At 44.1% G+C, this 14,494-nt stretch overlaps 1 protein-coding gene and 1 long non-coding RNA gene across 5 annotated transcripts in view; one reads left to right on the top strand and one right to left on the bottom strand.

Moving 5' to 3' along the window:
* Positions 1 to 11,625, top strand: part of KIAA1671 — a 114,384-nt gene extending 102,759 nt beyond the window's left edge. For 2 of the 4 annotated variants that reach the window (XM_082196060.1, XM_082196061.1), the window contains exon 12: positions 7,240 to 11,622. In XM_082196060.1, the coding sequence (XP_082052186.1) occupies positions 7,240 to 7,318 (79 nt within the window). In that variant the 3' untranslated portion in view covers positions 7,319 to 11,622. Of the gene's footprint in view, positions 1 to 7,239 lie in introns of all 4 variants that reach the window. The other 2 variants (XM_082196063.1, XM_082196062.1) reach the window with 2 other exon arrangements.
* LOC309517099 overlaps positions 1 to 14,494 on the bottom strand; it is a 393,909-nt gene that overhangs the window by 305,348 nt on the left and 74,067 nt on the right. The window lies entirely within an intron of this gene.

Genomic DNA, 14,494 nt, shown 5'->3' on the forward strand with positions numbered 1-14,494 from the left:
TACTTTAAATCCTGCCTTTATAGTCATAAGGGCTGGTGACTTTAAAATTATAAATCTTGAAGTGGAATTCTACAGCTTATACAGTGGCACCTCAGTTTACGAACTTAATCCATTCTGGAAGTGCGTTCTTAAACCAAAGCCGTTCTTAGACTGAGGTGTGCTTTCCCTAATGAGACCTCCCACCGCCGGTGCCCTCCCACCATTCAACTTCTGTTCATAGACCAAGGTAAAGTTTGCTAACCGGAACACTACTTTCAGTTTTGCGGAGTTCGTATTCCAAATAGAATCATAGAATCATAGAGTTGGAATAGTCCACAAGGGCCATCGAGTCCAACCCCCTGCCAAGCAGGAAACACCATCAGAGCACTCCTGACATATGGTTGTCAAGCCTCTGCTTAAAGACCTCCAAAGTAGGAGACTCCACCACACTCCTTGGCAGCAAATTCCACTGTCAAACAGCTCTTACTGTCAGGAAGTTCTTCCTAATGTTTAGGTGGAATCTTCTTTCTTGTACTTTGGATCCATTGCTCCATGTCCGCTTCTCTGGAGCAGCAGAAAACAACCTTTCTCCCTCCTCTATGTGACATCCTTTTATATATTTGAACATGGCTATCATATCACCCCTTAACCTCCTCTTCTCCAGGCTAAACATGCCCAGCTCCCTTAGCCGTTCCTCATAAGGCATCGTTTCCAGGCCTTTGACCATTTTGGTTGCCCTCCTCTGGACACGTTCCAGTTTGTCAGTGTCCTTCTTGAACTGTGGTGCCCAGAACTGGACACAGTACTCCAGGTGTGGTCTGACAAGAGCAGAATACAGTGGCACTATTACTTCCCTTGATCTAGATGCTATACTCCTATTGATGCAGCCCAGAATTGCATTGGCTTTTTTAGCTGCCGTGTCACACTGTTGGCTCATGTCAAGTTTGTGGTCAACCAAGACTCCTAGATCCTTTTCACATGTACTGCTCTCAAGCCAGGTGTCCCCCATCTTGTAGTTGTGCCTCTCATTTTTTTTGCCCAAGTGCAATACTTTACATTTCTCCCTGTTAAAATTCATCTTGTTTGTTTTTGCCCAGTTCTCTAATCTGTCAAGGTCGTTTTGAAGTGTGATCCTGTCCTCTGGGGTGTTAGCCACCCCTCCCAGTTTGGTGTCATCTGCAAATTTGATCAGGATGCCCTTGAGTCCATCATCCAAGTCGTTGATAAGGATGTTGAATAAGACCGGGCCCAAGACAGAACCCTGTGGCACCCCACTAGTCACTCTTCTCCAGGATGAAGAGGAACCATTGATGAACACCCTTTGGGTTTGGTCAGTCAGCCGGTTACAAATCCACTGAGTGGTAGCATAGTCAAGACCACATTTTACCAGCTTCTTTATAAGAATATCATGGGGCACCTTGTCAAATGCCTTGCTGAAATCAAGGTAGGCTACATCCACTGCGTTCCCTTCATCTACCAGGCTTGTAATTCTGTCAAAAAACGAGATCAGGTTAGTCTGACATGACTTATTTTTCAGAAATCCATGCTGACTATTGGTGATCACAGCATTCCTTTCTAGGTGCTCACAGACTGTTTGCTTAATGATCTGCTCCAGAATCTTCCCTGGTATTGATGTCAGACTGACTGGGCAGTAATTATTTGGGTCCTCTCTTTTCCCCTTTTTGAAAATAGGGACAACATTTGCCCTCCTCCAGTCTGCCGGGACTTCGCCTGTTCTCCAGGAATTCTCAAAGATGACTGCCAGTAGTTCTGAGATCACATCTGCCAGTTCTTTTAATACTCTTGGATGCAGTTCATCTGGCCCTGGAGACTTGAATACATCTAAACTAGCCAAGTATTCTTGTACTATCTCCTTAGTTATTCTGGGCTGTGTTTCCTTTGCTGAATCATTTGCTCCAAATTCTTCAGGTCGGGCATTGTTTTCTTTATCGGAGAAGACTGAGGCAAAGAAGGCATTGAGGAGTTCAGCCCTTTCTGTGTCCCCTGTTTGCATTTCACCATCTTCTCCTCTGAGTGACCCCACTGTTTCTTTGCTCTTCCTTTTGCTACGAACATACCCATAAAAGCCTTTTTTGTTGCTTTTAACCTCTCTAGCAAGCCTGAGTTCATTCTGTGCTTTAGCTTTTCTGACTTTGTGTCTACACGTGCTGGCTATTTGTTTGAATTCCTCTTTGGTGGTTTCCCCCCTTTTCCATTTTTTGTACACATCCTTTTTAAATCTTAACTCAGTTAAAAGTTCTTAAATAGCCACCCTGGCTTCTTTAGGCACCTTCCATGTTTCCATCTCATTGGTATTGCCTGACGTTGTGCTTTTACTATCTCCCTCTTAACAAACTCCCAGCCATCATGAACTCCCTTTCCTTTTAGTATTACTGTCCGTGGGATCTCACCCAGCACTTCCCTAAGTTTTATGAAGTCGGCTTTCTTAAAGTCAAGAAATTGAGTCCTAGTATGCTTGGCTGCTCCTTTCCGCTGTATAGAAAACTTCAGAAGAGCATGATCACTCGCGCCTAATGATCCTTCCACTTCTACCCCACTAACCAGGTCATCAACATTGGTTAGGACCAGATCTAAAATGGCTGTTCCTCTTGTTGCTTCTCCCACTTTCTGGACAATGAAGTTGTCTGCAAGGCCAGTGAGGAATCTGTTTGAACTTAAGCTCTTGGCTGAGTTTGATATCCAACAAATATCCGGGTAATTGAAGTCCCCCGTTACTACTATCTCCTTTCCTTTTGCATGCTTGGCCATCTGTTCCAGGAAGACATCATCTATGTCCTCCGTTTGGCTTGGGGATCTATAGTAAACTCCCACAATGAGATCTCTGTTATTCTTCTCTCCCTTAATTTTGACCCAAATGCTCTCACTTTGGCTTTGAGGTTCTAAATCTTAGATCTCTTCACAGGTATACACATCCCTGACATATAACGCCACTCCTCCTCCTTTCTTGTCTGGTCTGTTTCTCTGAAATAGATTGTATCCCCCCATTATTACATTCCAATAGTGGGACTTATCCCACTAGGTTTCAGTGATGCCTATTATGTCATATTTAGTTTGCTGTACCAAGAGCTCAAGCTCATCTTGTTTATTTCCCATGCTTTGCGCATTAGTGTAGAGACATTGAAGTCCATTAATCATTCCCCCGTGTCTCTTATTTAAGGATTTTTTCCTCCCACCACTAGGTCTGCGTGCTGTTTGCTCCATTTGGTCTATAGAATCATAGAATCATAGAATCATAGAATCATAGAGTTGGAAGAGACCACAAGGGCCATCGAGTCCAACCCCCTGCCAAGCAGGAAACACCATCAGAGCACTCCTGACATATGGTTGTCAAGCCTCTGCTTAAAGACCTCCAAAGTAGGAGACTCCACCACACTCCTTGGCAGCAAATTCCACTGTCGAACAGCTCTCACTGTCAGGAAGTTCTTCCTAATGTTTAGGTGGAATCTTCTTTCTTGTAGTTTGGATCCATTGCTCCGTGTCCGCTTCTCTGGAGCATCAGAAAACAACCTTTCTCCCTCCTCTATGTGACATCCTTTTATATATTTGAACATGGCTATCATATCACCCCTTAACCTCCTCTTCTCCAGGCTAAACATGCCCAGCTCCCTTAGCCGTTCCTCATAAGGCATCGTTTCCAGGCCTTTGACCATTTTGGTTGCCCTCTTCTGGACACGTTCCAGTTTGTCAGTGTCCTTCTTGAATTGTGGTGCCCAGAACTGGACACAGTACTCCAGGTGTGGTCTGACCAGAGCAGAATACAGTGGCACTATTACTTCCCTTGATCTAGATGCTATACTCCTATTGATACAGCCCAGAATTGCATTGGCTTTTTTAGCTGCCGCGTCACACTGTTGGCTCATGTCAAGTTTGTGGTCAACCAAGACTCCTAGATCCTTTTCACATGTACTGCTCTCAAGCCAGGTGTCACCCATCTTGTATTTGTGCCTCTCATTTTTTTTGCCCAAGTGCAATACTTTACATTTCTCCCTGTTAAAATTCATCTTGTTTGTTTTTGCCCAGTTCTCTAATCTGTCAAGGTCGTTTTGAAGTGTGATCCTGTCCTCTGGGGTGTTAGCCACCCCTCCCAGTTTGGTGTCATCTGCAAATTTGATCAGGATGCCCTTGAGTCCATCATCCAAGTCGTTGATAAAGATGTTGAATAAGACCGGGCCCAAGACAGAACCCTGTGGCACCCCACTAGTCACTCTTCTCCAGGATGAAGAGGAACCATTGATGAGCACCCTTTGGGTTCGGTCAGTCAGCCAGTTACAAATCCACTGAGTGGTAGCATAGTCAAGACCACATTTTACCAGCTTCTTTACAAGAATATCATGGGGCACCTTGTCAAATGCCTTGCTGAAATCAAGGTAGGCTACATCCACTGCGTTCCCTTCATCTACCAGGCTTGTAATTCTGTCAAAAAACGAGATCAGGTTAGTCTGACATGACTTATTTTTCAGAAATCCATGCTGACTATTGGTGATCACAGCATTCCTTTCTAGGTGCTCACAGACTGTTTGCTTAATGATCTGCTCCAGAATCTTCCCTGGTATTGATGTCAGACTGACTGGGCGGTAATTATTTGGGTCCTCTCTTTTCCCCTTTTTGAAAATAGGGACAACATTTGCCCTCCTCCAGTCTGACATTTGCCCTCCTCCAGTCTGACATTTGGATGATCATCTTCATCAATTGATAGACTCCTACCTTCAGGAGCACTGTCTCCCTCCCCCACATTAGTCAGTTTAAAGCCCTCCTGATGAGGTTTCTGAGATTTTTGGCAAAAACATTTCTCCCAACCGTTGTGAGGTGCAGCCCATCACTTGCCAGAAGTCCATCTGTTTGATTATTTGATTGTTGTTAGCCGCCCTGAGCCCGGCTTCGGCTGGGGAGGGCGGGATAGAAATTAAATTTATTATTATTATTATTATCTTCAAGAAACTGCAGTCTGTGATCTAAGAATCCAAACCGTTCCTGTTTACACCATTTGCGAAGCCAGCTGTTCACTTCCACTATTTTTCCCTCTCTCCCTGGGCCACGTCGTTCAACTGGGAGGACAGATGAGATGACAATTTGTGCATTTAGTTGCTTCAATTTCCTGCCGAGAGCCTCGTAGTCTCTTTTGATCTTCTGGAGGCTATTGCTTGCAGTGTCATTGGTTCCCACATGAACCAAGGTATTTGTCAGTGGGTTTTATTATTCCTTGCAGTCGTTCAGCTACATCTTGGATCTTAGCCCCGGGGAGACAGCACACTTCCCGAGACATCTTGTCAGGCCCACAGATCACTGCTTCTGTTCCCCTCAGTAGGGAATCCCCTATCACCACTACACGCCTCCTCTTAGGTTTGGTCGGGGTTCTTCCGTGAGCTGTCCGTTCCAAGGTCGCCTGCACATTCCCTGAGGAATGACTTTGCTGCTCGTCTTCATATACCTGATCGACTGTAATGAGGGAGAGATCCTCAAATGGAGTCTGCTCTTCGTCTTCCATGCTTGAGGAGAGGACCTCAAAGTGATTGTGTATTTCTAAACAATCAGAGTGAACCCTGGGCCTCCTACTTCTTTGAGTCACGTTTCTCCATATATCTGGCTCCTGTGTTGGTGAACTAGCTTCCTTCTCAGGGAAGTCCCCTGTCTCCTCCTTGGTGGAGACGGTGTGCTCTGTTGCTTCCAAGAAGAGCTCCAGCTCTCTAATTCTTTGGAGCGTAGCTACACGTTCCTCCAGTTGCTGGACTTTGTCTTTTAAGAGGGCAATCAACATACAATTGCTGCAGGTAAAGCTGCCTGCAACCTTTTTAAGCTGCCGCGTCACACTGTTGGCTCATGTCAAGTTTGTGGTCAACCAAGACTCCTAGATCCTTTTCACATGTACTGCTCTCAAGCCAGGTGTCACGCATCTTGTATTTGTGCCTCTCATTTTTTTTGCCCAAGTGCAATACTTTACATTTCTCCCTGTTAAAATTCATCTTGTTTGTTTTTGCCCAGTTCTCTAATCTGTCAAGGTCGTTTTGAAGTGTGATCCTGTCCTCTGGGGTGTTAGCCACCCCTCCCAGTTTGGTGTCATCTGCAAATTTGATCAGGATGCCCTTGAGTCCATCATCCAAGTCGTTAATAAAGATGTTGAATAAGACTGGGCCCAAGGCAGAACCCTGTGGCACCCCACTAGTCACTCTTCTCCAGGATGAAGAGGAACCATTGATGAGCACCCTTTGGGTTCGGTCAGTCAGCCAGTTACAAATCCACTGAGTGGTAGCATAGTCAAGACCGCATTTTACCAGCTTCTTTACAAGAATATCATGGGGCACCTTGTCAAATGCCTTGCTGAAATCAAGGTAGGCTACATCCACTGCGTTCCCTTCATCTACCAGGCTTGTAATTCTGTCAAAAAACGAGATCAGGTTATTGATAGTTCATAAACAGGGCTGTTCTTGAACCAAGGTACCACTGTACTACATTCAAGACTACATACAGACCCTATTCTCGTCCCCAGTTTTGAGACTGTATTTACATAAATACCAGCACTTTGCTGAGTTTTTGCACTTTAAACATTTTTTAAATGAGAAGTGTGCTTTCGAAAGGCATGAAAAGCCTCTTGGGGAAACTTGGGGAACTCATGCAGTTTCTTTGTTTTTTGATTGCCCTGTTTCCAGCCCCAGATAAGCTACTATTTTCAATGTCCGTATTTTAAGTTTTTTCTTCTTGTTCTGTGAGTGAAGCCAATAAGGAATCACCCAGCAGAACTGTATCATCCTCAGATTTGGTCATCTGGCAGCATCTCAAAAGGCAAACAAAGGCTTCACTCATGGTGTCAGTGGGAGGAAGCGCAAAGCAGTTGCTGAGTTGTCTTTCTGGGTTCAGGCGACCATAATCACTAGCCAGGGCTGCATTGGCAAGACTTCCAAACTTCTGCCCCAGCCAAGCTCAGCATGATCAGCTGTGAGGGAGCAATGGCTGCACATTCCGCCATGCAGTGCAGAGGGAAAAGATCCTCCTTTAGATGCATTAGTAGGATTGAATCCAAAGGTTTTGCTGAAACTTTGGGCAACCAGGATGTGTTCCCCGCCTTCTCACCTGTGCACAAAGAGGACCAAACAAGGGCTAAGGGCAGAGGGAAAATGGGCTTGTGAGAAGCAGGCACCCTCCTTATTTCAGCTCCCCAGTAATGAATTTCTCATGGAAGGACCTCGAATGGGATGTGCATTTGTTTGTAAAGGGAGTGACCCAGGCCTGTTTCCTGCATTCCAGGTCGGAGGAGCTGTCTCCACGTTGGCTGAAGGAGCTGAAGTCCAAGAAGAGGCAGAGCCAATACGAGAACCAAGTGTGATGACCGAGGTCTGGAGGTGGCGGCAGTGGCGGTGATGGGGTTAGCTGCCTGTTGAGTGGAAGAGGGTCTGCAGAGCAAATGAGCCTGGCCCAATGCAGGGGGGAAAGGGCGGGGTGACCAGGGGCCATCAGCCATGATGTCTCATTGAGGAGCTCTGGATTCCAGATGCTTGGGTGGCAAGCATTTTTTAGAAACTTTTTGTTTTTTTGAAATCATTTTTAGTTGGTTTTACAAATACAGTGGTACCTCGGGATGCGAACAGGATCCGTTCCGGAGCCACATTCGCATCCTGAAGCGAACGTAACAAGCGACAGCGCGTGGGTGGGTTGCGGTTTGCTGCTTCCGTGCATGAGCGTGACGTCATTTTGAGCATCTGCGCATGCACGAGCGGCGAAACCTGGAAGTAACGCGCTCTGTTACTTCCAGGTTGCCGCGGAGCGCAACTCAAACATGCTCAATGTGAAGCACATTCAACCCGAGGTATGACTGTACAAAGTTATAAAAAGTATCCAAATATATATCCATATATAGAGATTTTTCCAAATCTGAGGACTTCCCCCGATCCACTCCATGGGGTCCCATTTTAAACATTTAATCAGTGATGGCCAAACTTGGCCCTCCATCTGTTTTGGGACTACCAATTCCCAACATCCCTGAAAACTGGTCCTGTTAGCTAAGGATGATGGGAGTTGTAATCCCAAAACAGATGGAAGGCCAATTTTGGCCATCACTGCATTTATTACTACATATTCTTCGCTACTGCAACTTTTATATCAATCCCTATTATACATGGTAATTGTTACACTACAAATGAAATCAAAGTCCTGCTAATGTTTCCATCTGCTTACAGTGGTTTCCTAAATAACTTATAAATTTTTCCCATTCTTTTATAAAGTTTTTGTCCTCTTGGTTTCTGAGTTTTCCAGTCAGTTTTGCCATCTCGGCATGGTCCATCAGTTTGGTTTGCCACTCCTTTCTGGTAGGGACTTTGTGTTCTTTCCATTTCTGGGCTAGTAACATCTGGGCAGCTGTTATTCCATACATGAAAAGTATTTTCTGTTCCTTTGGAATGTTGGTACCTGTAATTCCTAATAGAAAAGGTTTCTTAAGAAAGGTTATTTTAAGCATTTTTTTCATTTCATTATATATCATCTCCCAGAAAGCTTTTATTACCTTACAGTTCCACATATGGTAAAAGGTACCTTCTTTTTCTTTACATGTCCAGCAGGTATTTGTACTTGTCCTCTTACATTTTTGTCAGCTTAGTAGGCGTCAAATATCACTGGTACATCATTTTCATATAGTTTTCTTTCAGTGCACTGTAAATTTCAAGTCTGTTTTCCATAACCTTTCCCAATCTGCCATTTGGATATTATGTCCCAAACCCTTTGCCCAGTGTATCATTACTGACTTGTTCATGTTTGTATGCCACTCTAAAAGCAAACTAGACATTTTGGACAATAATTTAACATTATTTTCTAACAACTCTTTTTGAAATCTTGATATTTCACAACTAAAACTTCTCTTTTTATCTGTCTTAGAGATATAATCTAATTGGTGATACTGTAACCAATCCGTTAATAAATCTCTTATCGCCTCCTAGTTGGCCAATTTTTTCAGAGATATTGTTTCTAAAGCCACCAAGATGTTTTTTGTTCTAATAAGTTTTTATATTTCCCCCTTATCTTAAAAAAATATTTTCTTATTAAGTGGTTCTGAAAACCTTTATGCACCTTTACTTTTTCATAACATAAGTATTTGTGCCATCCAAATCTATTATCGTGTCCTTCTAGATTTAAAATATCTGCAATTTATTTCATGGAACGCTGGGGACAGTGGATTGGGTATTTCCTCTCGCATGACCTCAGGCAGGAGCAAAGACTTGTGGGAGGCAGGCACTTCCTCCTCGGTCATTTTCTCCTCCCTGACTCAGCAGTCTGTTTTGCCTGGCTTTCCTTCTTCAGATAAGTTTTTCAATTTTGATCTCATTTTATTATTGCTTTATTTTATCTAGTCCTGCTTAGTTTTAGCAACTTATCCCGTCCTTGAGTCTTGCACACACACACACACACTCCAAAAAATATTTCATCCCTCCCCACCCTGGTTGTTTCCCTTAGCAACCTTAGTTCTTCTTGTTTTTAGTTTATTTCGTATACTTCCTTGCAGAGCATCCTTGTATAATGTTCTCCTTCACGGTCACTGAATATGCTCGTTTTTTGCATGCTGTGGCTCCGTTTTGCCACATTTATCAGATTTAAAGATGGGGGGTGGGGTGGGATCCTACCCAAGTCTTTTTGCAATTGCAGCTCATTTTTAGTGGCTGCTGGCTCCAAATCACCACCTCATTTCTTTGGTGATTTCTACAGCCTTTAGCCATTATTTTCTGTATCATTTCAGGCTTCATTAAGGCTTCATATTGACTACTCTCCTAGTTCGTGGTACGGCAGAAGGAGTTGGGGTTATTATTCCTCAGCAATATATTCTCCTCCCAGTTCGCAGTCATGGCAACGGAGTGAGCAGGCACTGATAGACTGCTTCTGAACCTCCTAGTTAAGGAGTGATTCAATTGTTTATTATTATTTTCACTTATTATTCTGCGTCTTGCAGACCCAATCCACTTGTGACTGCATTGGAGAGATGTATGTTTGTGCCATTTCTCATAGTCCATGATTGTGGCATTGGAAGTGAATGCATTCATATATATCCATTCCTAGACGACCTCCTCCTCCAGGCAACATCCCTTCAACAGGCTCATCTCCATTTGCAGATCACCCTCAATCTCACAGCTTCTTGATCAACTACAAAAAAAGTTGCTTGGCTCCATCACAAAGGATCATTCACTTAGGCACCTGGCTAGATACAGTTCAAATCTCGTGACTCTTCACCAGAGCAGATCAGCAAAATCTCCACAGCGGCAGCTTCAATCTTAAAGACAAAAAAGATGGCAGCCAAACAACTGTCAACAATTCTAGGTCTCTGCATGTGAGCCTCTCAGATTACACCTTGAGCGAAACACCACACAAGAACCCTGCAGTGGTTTTTACTTCTGCATCAATGAGAGATCATTCAAAATTGGCCCAGGTCTTTGCTCTTATCTCCTCAACTCAAACTGTCCATGCTGCGCAAACCTCCAGTCTTTGGAAAGGCACTCCATTCAGAAATCCCTGCAGCACTCGGGTAACCATGTTTACAAGGTTTAATCTCTCTACACTCAATGCCTCCGAAGGCTAGAGTTGAGAGCAGCCAGACTGGCAATTGTTTGCTTCTCCTCTCGTCTTCAACTCCATCACGTCCTTCTTTGAACAGACAACTCAACAACAAAAGCCCACATATCTCGTTAAGGAGAGACCCATTTGGAATCTCTCCAGAAAGAGATGGCTCTTCTCTTCAGTTGGGCTGAGAGTCAACTCCTCAGCCTCACGGCAGATCTTACCACTGGTGACGGCAAACAGTTTGATTGAGCAGATCCCAGGTAAATCAAGGGGAATGGATACTGAATGAACAGGAGTTTCTTCAGATTCAACAATGCTGGGGTCCTCTACAAGTCGATCTCTTTGCTCACAAGCTAAACTGTCAGCTACCCCATTACTTTGGCAGGTTCAAAGACAACCAAGCAGACACCTGGGATGCCCTAATGACGCCATGGCCGAAGGAATTATTGTATGCCTTCCTTCCTCAAGCTATCATTCCGAGAGTCCTCTGAAAGATCAGGTTGGAAACAGCTCAGGTGGGTCTTGTTGCACCATTCTGGCCCCGCAGACCTTGGCTGTCAGAGATTCAGGCTTTCAGCGGCACCACCATTTCATCTTCCTGTATTTACCTCCAATTTACTTCGCCAGGAACCATTGACTCATCCAATCCTACAATGGTTGAACCTGACTGCATGGCGTTTGAGCACCATAGACTGAAATATTGTGGTCTGGATGAGATTGTGATCTCCACCATTCTAGCTTCCAGATGTCCATCCGCAAGATGTATTTATCAATCAACATGGTCAGCCTTTACCTCCTAGTGTAAAGCTGTGGCTACACAGAGTTCTCCACTATCTCCAACATGGTCTGCAAAATGGTCTATGGCCTAATACTTTAAAATGTCACCTTTCCACCATTTCTTCGACTTTAAGTTCTGCTGGCTGTCACAGAACATTGCTAATCAAACATTTCCTCAAAGGAACTATGTTACAGCATCCTCCAGTGAGTACCGTTTTCCATCATGGAACTTGCATTCTGTTCTGTCAGCACTGCAATGGCCTCCATTTGAACCACTATGCCAAATTTCCTTAAAGAACCTTTCTTTTGAAATCCTATTTTTGGTTACGATACCTCAGGTTATTTTTGGTTACGATACCTCAGGTGAGATGAGTTTCAGAACTGTCAGCCTTGTCAATAGCAAAGCATTTATGCATCTTCCATTAGGAGAAGGTGGAAGATCCCTCCTTTCTACCAAAAGATCTTACAAAATTCCACATTCGACAGGAACTCATTCTCCTGACTTTTTGTGCTGATCCAAAACATCCGTTGGAAAAGACTTGGCACTCTTTGGATGTCCGCAGAGCCTTAAAAGTGTATATACACTAATTCTTTGTTTGTGTCTTTTCATCCTTCCACCTTAGGAGCAAAGGGCACTTCAGTTTCCTTAGCTAGAGGGATTAGGGCGTGCATTTCCTTAGCTTATGATGCTATGAAATTGCCCCCCCCCATCTCATATTTTGCTCAGTCCTCTGGGTCAGCCTCGACTTCTGCTGCCTTTATGGCTGATGCCACTTTAATAGAGATTTGTAGGACAGCCACTTGGTCGCCTCCTTCCACTTTCACTAGGCATTGTGAGTTAAACTAAATGTCTTCAGCTGAGGCGGCTTTTGGCCATACAGTGTATATGTAGCTTTGTAGTCAGTGCGTAAGCCGGATTGGGAAGTGCTGTGGAATGTCCCAATCCACCGTTCCCAGCGTCCCATGAAATAAATAGAATGATTGGCTTACCTGAAGTGTAGATTTATGAATTGGGGATGCTGGGGACAGTGGAACCCTCCCTATGATGGTCTGCAGTCGCACTGATTTTTTTCCTTTAGGAGGGGTACTATTGACTGTTGCTTCTATTTTTATTGATTTATGAGCCAGGAAGGGAGGCAAGCTGCTATTATTGTTTCTGGTGCATTGGTGAACGTTACTGCTTGGCAAATCCGAAAAACTGAGGAAATGCCTGCCTCCCACAAGTCTTTGCTCTTGCCTGAGGTCATGTGAGAGGAAATACCCAATCCACTCTCCCCAGTGTCCCCATTTCATAAATCTACACCTCAGGTAAGCCAATTGTTCTTTTTCCAATGTTATCCATTCCCAGATCCAGCAACTGCAGAACACTTCATAATATAATTTAAAATCTGGCAGGGCGAAGCCTCCTCTCTCTTTAGCATCTGTTAACAATTTATATTATATCCTTGGTTTCGTTCCCTGCCAGATAAATCTAGAAATAACGTTTTGCCATTCCTTGAAGTGTCCTGTACTTCCAATCACCGGTATCACTCATATTCTTCCCCAAAAAGATAAATTCATCCTACCCGAAATCTCTAAATTTCTTTTTATAGTGGTACCTTGGTTCTCAAACTTAATCTGTTCCAGAAGTCTGTTCCAAAATCAAAGCATTCCAAAACCAAGACTCGCTTTCCCATAGAAAGTAATGCAAAATGGATTAATCCGTTCCAGACTTGTAAAAACAACCCCTAAAACAGCAATTTAACATGAATTTTACTATCTAACGAAACCACTGATCCATAAAATGAAAGCAATAACACTGGGCAACAATTTTTTACTTTTTGAATGTTGTCTAGATTTCTACAACTGATTTAGGGTATTTTTGCACTGCTGAATCAGGAAATGCCATCCGTTTCTCTCCATCAGGTCAGGTTTTCTGTAAACTGAATAGTGGGCATTGATAAAGGTAAGTACACGTAAATTGCATGTTGCTTCACCATTTTTCAAACTTCAGGGCTTGAACTTCTGTTTCTTGGAACTCCTGGAATGCTCAGCAGCACGGAGGTCTCTCTTCAGAGTCCAACAGTAGTCAGCCATCATGACTGCGTCCCAGCGACCCTGGTACCTGGTCTCCATCACTTTCATGTCCTGATGGAATCTCTCCCCCTGCTCGTCACTCATTGAACCCAGGTTCTCAGGAAACCGGTCCATATGTGAAAATAGGTAGTGCATCTTGACGCTCATGTTGCAGCCCAGGTTTCTGAAAGCAGTCAGCATGTTGTTGACAAATTCTGCGTAGTTTCTGGCCTTATTGCTGCCAAGAAAGTTCTTCACTACCAGAACAAATGCCTTCCACGCTTCCAGTTCCACTTCGTTCATTGAGTTTCCGAACTCTGGATCTCTGATGAGCTGACGGATCTGAGGACCGTCAAAGATGCCAGCTTTCAACTTCTCCATGGTCAATCCTGGAAAAGCCTGGCACAAGTAAGTGAAGCAGTCACCATCCTTGTCCAGAGCCTTGGTGAACTGCTTGATTAAGCCGAGCTTGATGTGCAGCGGTGGGAAGAGTATTCTGTCTCTGTCCACCAGAGGGTCGTTGATGACGTTCCTTTCTTTGCAAGGCACCAATTCCTCCCGCACAGGCCACTCCTTCTTCGTGTAAGGCTGAGCACGGTCCCTACTATCCCACATGCACAGAAAACATGGGTACTTGGTGAAGCCAGACTGTTGTCCCAACAAAAAGTTCACCATCTTCAGGTCAACACAAATAAACCACTTATGCTGATCATAACCAATTTTCTCCAGCACATACTTCACCGCTTCATAGTTCTCCTTCAGTGTAGTTGAGTGAGCCAGGGGTATAGAGGCAAACTGGTTGCCGTTGTGTAGCAGAACACATTTCAGTGATCGCTTGCTGCTGTCAATGAACAGTCTCCAATCTTTGGGTTCGTACTGTAGCACTCCAAGTTTGAGCAGAAGCTGTGCAATATCTGCACAGTACACCAAGTCCTTCTCTTCCGAGAAAAAACGGAGGTACTCTTGATGCCTGTTGCGCAAGAAGCTGATGCGAGCACTGTCAGAGAGGAGGTTTTTTTCCCTTCAATCTGGATGCCAACAGTTCGGCAGAGTCCTTTGACAAGCTGAGGTCACGAACTAGATCATTCAACTCCTTTTGGGAAAATGGATATGGAGCATCATCTTCAAGAAC

This window comes from Podarcis vaucheri (genome assembly GCF_965113315.1).
Source record: "Podarcis vaucheri genome assembly, chromosome: 13".
NCBI classification, from domain to species: Eukaryota; Metazoa; Chordata; class Lepidosauria; order Squamata; family Lacertidae; genus Podarcis; species Podarcis vaucheri.